The sequence below is a fragment of the Ylistrum balloti genome, unplaced genomic scaffold, assembly GCF_031769215.1.
Source record: "Ylistrum balloti isolate Yb309-2 unplaced genomic scaffold, AGI_CSIRO_Ybal_v1 Utg370778, whole genome shotgun sequence".
In the NCBI taxonomy this organism is placed as follows: domain Eukaryota; kingdom Metazoa; phylum Mollusca; class Bivalvia; order Pectinida; family Pectinidae; genus Ylistrum; species Ylistrum balloti.
Window position 1 is genome coordinate 60,911 of NW_026782455.1, and position 4,881 is coordinate 65,791.

Consider the following 4,881-nt stretch of genomic DNA (forward strand, 5'->3'; position numbering starts at 1 on the left):
TTACCTGACATGTATGTCCATGTGTATGTTACATATTACCTGACAGGTATGTCCATGTGTATGTTACATATTACCTGACATGTATGTATATGTGTATGTTACATATTACCTGACAGGTATGTCCATGTGTATGTTACATATTACCTGACAGGTATGTCCATGTGTATGTTCTGACAGGTATGTCCATGTGTATGTTACATATTACCTGACAGGTATGTCCATGTGTATGTTACATATTACCTGACAGGTATGTCCATGTGTATGTTACATATTACCTGACAGGTATGTCCATGTGTATGTTACATATTACCTGACAGGTATGTCCATGTGTAGGTTACATATAACCTGACAGGTATGTACATGTGTATGTTACATATTACCTGACAGGTATGTCCATGTGTATGTTACATATTACCTGACAGGTATGTCCATGTGTATATTACATATTACCTGACAGGTATGTCCATGTGTAGGTTACATATTACCTGACAAGTATGTCCATGTGTATGTTACATATTACCTGACATGTATATATATGTGTATGTTACATATTACCTGACAGGTATGTCCATGTGTATGTTAGATATTACCTGACAGGTATGTCCATGTGTATGTTACACTGTACCTGACAGGTATGTCCATGTGTATATTACATATTACCTGACAGGTATGTCCATGTGTAGGTTACATATTACCTGACAGGTATGTCCATGTGTATGTTACATATTACCTGACAGGTATGTCCATGTGTATGTTACATATTACCTGACAGGTATGTCCATGTGTATGTTACATATTACCTGACATGTATGTATATGTGTATGTTACATATTACCTGACAGGTATGTCCATGTGTATGTTACATATTACCTGACAGGTATGTCCATGTGTATGTTACATATTACCTGACATGTATGTATATGTGTATGTTACATATTACCTGACAGGTATGTCCATGTGTGTGTTACACTGTACCTGACAGGTATGTCCATGTGTAGATTACATATTACCTGACAGGTATGTCCATGTGTAGGTTACATATTACCTGACAGGTATGTCCATGTGTATGTTACATATTACCTGACATGTATGTATATGTGTATGTTAGATATTACCTGACATTTATGTCCATGTGTATGTTACATATTACCTGTATACATGTGTATGTATGTCCATGTGTATGTTACATACTACATGACAGTTATTTACATGTGTATGTTACATATTACCTGACAGGTATGTCCATGTGTATGTTACATATTACCTGACAGGTATGTCCATGTGTAGGTTACATATTACCTGACATGTATGTCCATGTGTATGTTACATATTACCTGACATGTATGTCGATGTGTATATTACCTGACAGGTATGTCCATGTGTATGTTACATATTACCTGACAGGTATGTCCATGTGTATGTTACATATTACCTGACAGGTATGTCCATGTGTATGTTACATATTACCTGACAGGTATGTCCATGTGTATGTTACATATTACCTGACAGGTATGTCCATGTGTATGTTACATATTACCTGACATGTATATATATGTGTATGTTACATATTACCTGACAAGTATGTCCATGTGTAGGTTACATATTACCTGACATGTATATATATGTGTATGTTACATATTACCTGACAGGTATGTCCATGTGTATGTTACATATTACCTGACAGGTATGTCCATGTGTAGGTTACATATTACCTGACAGGTATGTCCATGTGTATGTTACATATTACCTGACATGTATGTATATGTGTATGTTACATATTACCTGACAGGTATGTCCATGTGTATGTTACATATTACCTGACAGGTATGTCCATGTGTATGTTCTGACAGGTATGTCCATGTGTATGTTACATATTACCTGACATGTATGTCCATATGTATGTTACATATTACCTGACAGGTATGTCCATGTGTATGTTACAAATTACCTGACAGGTATGTCCATGTGTCTGTTACATATTACCTGACATGTATATATATGTGTATGTTACATATTACCTGACAGGTATGTCCATGTGTATGTTACATATTACCTGACATGTATGTATATGTGTATGTTACATATTACCTGACAGGTATGTCCATGTGTATGTTACATATTACCTGACAGGTATGTCCATGTTTATGTTCTGACAGGTATGTCCATGTGTATGTTACATATTACCTGACAGGTATGTCCATGTGTATGTTACATATTACCTGACAGGTATGTCCATGTGTAGGTTACATATTACCTGACAGGTATGTCCATGTGTATGTTACATATTACCTGACATGTATGTATATGTGTATGTTACATATTACCTGACAGGTATGTCCATGTGTATGTTACATATTACCTGACATGTATGTATATGTGTATGTTACATATTACCTGACAGGTATGTCCATGTGTATGTTATATGTTAATATATGTAGAATGTCTAATGATTTTTTTAGCTGTTGTTACCTGATTGAAGGTATTTACCTGTTGTTACCTGAGTGAAGGTATTTACCTGTTGTTACCTGAGTGAAGGTATTTACCTGTTGTTACCTGAGTGAAGGTATTTACCTGTTGTTACCAGAGTGAAGGTATTTACCTGTTGTTATCTGAGTAAAGGTATTTTACCTGTTGTTACCTGAGTGAAAGTATTTACCTGTTGTTACCTTACAAAGGTATTTACATGTTGTTACCTGGGTGAAAACATCTACCCGTTGTTTGCTATACAATATTTGTTCTAGTATCATCTAGATCTGTTTCTGTTATAGCATGAATCAATAACAGACTGCACCCTTGGGACAGTATACAGTGAGTGAAGGACAATTGAGTCATTATCAAAATCAATATATATCACGTATTTAGTCAAATTTAAAATCATCAATATTATTGTGAATTTCATGGTTGATAGTGGTGATAGAGATCCAGATAGGCTGGTGTAAGACTACACAAATGATGAAGAGTCAGGTGACTTTTCCCATTAAGTGGTGAACATCAATCAGAAATTTACCTTGTTTACTCACAGAAATCCTTTGTTGAATACATCCTGTATTAATGACCTGAATACTGATGAGGAGGCTGCTTGGACCCTACTGTAATGTTGTCATTAATCATTTGTCCATCAGTGCCAGCACTCTTACCTGCAGGCTAGTATTGATGTGACAAATGACCACATGTACAGGTGACCTTGTAGACTTGACCATGTACCCATGTGATCCAGTCATTCAAGTCATTTGTGTGAGATAACCAAAAATCTTTCTTGATTCATGCATCACTAATGCATTGCTAATCCTTGATTCATTAATGTCTGTTTTGCTAATCCTTGATTCATTAATCCCTGCTTTGCAAATCCTTGATTCATTAATCCCTCTTTGTTAATCCCTGTTTTGCTAATCCTTGATTCATTAATCCCTGCTTTGCTAATCCTTGATTCATTAATCCCTGCTTTGCTAATCCTTGATTCATTAATCCCTGCTTTGCTAATTCTTGATTCATTAATCCCTGCTTTGCTAATCCTTGATTCATTAAATCCTACTTTGCTAATCCTTGATTCATTAATCCCTGCTTTGCTAATCCTTGATTCATTCATCCCTGCTTTGCTAATCCTTGATTCATTAATCCCTGCTTTGCTAATCCTTGATTCATTAATCCCTGCTTTGCTAATCCTTGATTCATTCATCCCTGCTTTGCTAATCCTTGATTCATTAAATCCTACTTTGCTAATCCTTGATTCATTAATCCCTGCTTTGCTAATCCTTGATTCATTCATTCCTGCTTTGCTAATCCTTGATTTATTAATCCCTCATTTGCTAATCCCTGCTTTCCTAATAATTTATTCATTAATCCCTGCTTTGCTGATCCTTGATTCATTAATCCCTGCTTTGCTAATCCATGCTTTGCTAATCCATGCTTTGCTAATCCATGCTTTGCTAATCCTTGATTCATTAAATCCTACTTTGCTAATCCCTGCTTTGCTAATCCTTGATTCATTAATCCTTGCTATACTAATCCCTGCTTTGCTAATCCTTGATTCATTAATCCATCTTTGCTAATCCCTGCTTTGTAATCCTTGATTCATTAAATCCTACTTTGCTAATCCCTGCTTTGCTAATCCTTGATTCATTAATCCCTGCTTTAGTGATCTCTGATTCATAAACCCTTGCATGATTATTCACTGTTTCCCTAATCCTTGGATCTTCTAAGATGTCTGTTTAAGATCTTTATTAAGACATTTGAGATATGGATCCTGGATCTTCTAAGATGTCTGTTTAAGATCTTTATTCAGACATTTGAGATATGGATCCTGGATCTTCTAAGATGTCAGTTTAGAATCTTTACTCAGACATTTGAGATATGGATCCTTTATCTTCTAAGATGTCTGTTTAAGATCTTTATTCAGACATTTGAGATATGGATCCTGTGGTATGTTGGTGAACATTGTGATCACATACCTGGTAATAATCTTAGTGTGATTAAGGTCCAATTGTAACTTAATACACTTGTGGTTAGGTATACATTACCCTGTTACCCTGATAGAAATACCAGTTAGTGGAAACTGGAGACAGACCAGGTGTAAAAAAAAACAAAAATAAACACTCCCATTTTCTGGGTAATGCTTTCTATGATGTGGAACTTGATAATACATGCAATTAATTTCCTTTTCTGTTGTAAATCCTGAGTAATTGTCAGAATTCCTAATCTAAAACAGCTTCCTACCCAGCATCAAAATTAATTTTCATTTTGATTGATTGATTCCAGGTGAAAAAACCATTAAAAACTAACAATAATTGGCAGAGAAATCTGGCAGCAGATTACAGCAGCATCAGTATGTAGATGTGTAGATTACGTACTGACAGAGCAGCTCTCTTGGGATAGACCACAACA

The 4,881-nt window shown here is 35.5% G+C and overlaps 1 protein-coding gene across 1 annotated transcript; it reads right to left on the reverse strand.

Annotated features, from left to right (window-relative positions):
* Positions 1 to 3,271: 3,271 nt before the first annotated feature.
* LOC132558276 (uncharacterized) lies at positions 3,272 to 3,766 on the reverse strand. The gene has a single exon (XM_060222821.1). The coding sequence runs from the start codon at positions 3,764 to 3,766 to the stop codon at positions 3,272 to 3,274; it is 495 nt and encodes a 164-aa protein (XP_060078804.1).
* Between the last annotated feature and the right edge of the window lie 1,115 nt (positions 3,767 to 4,881).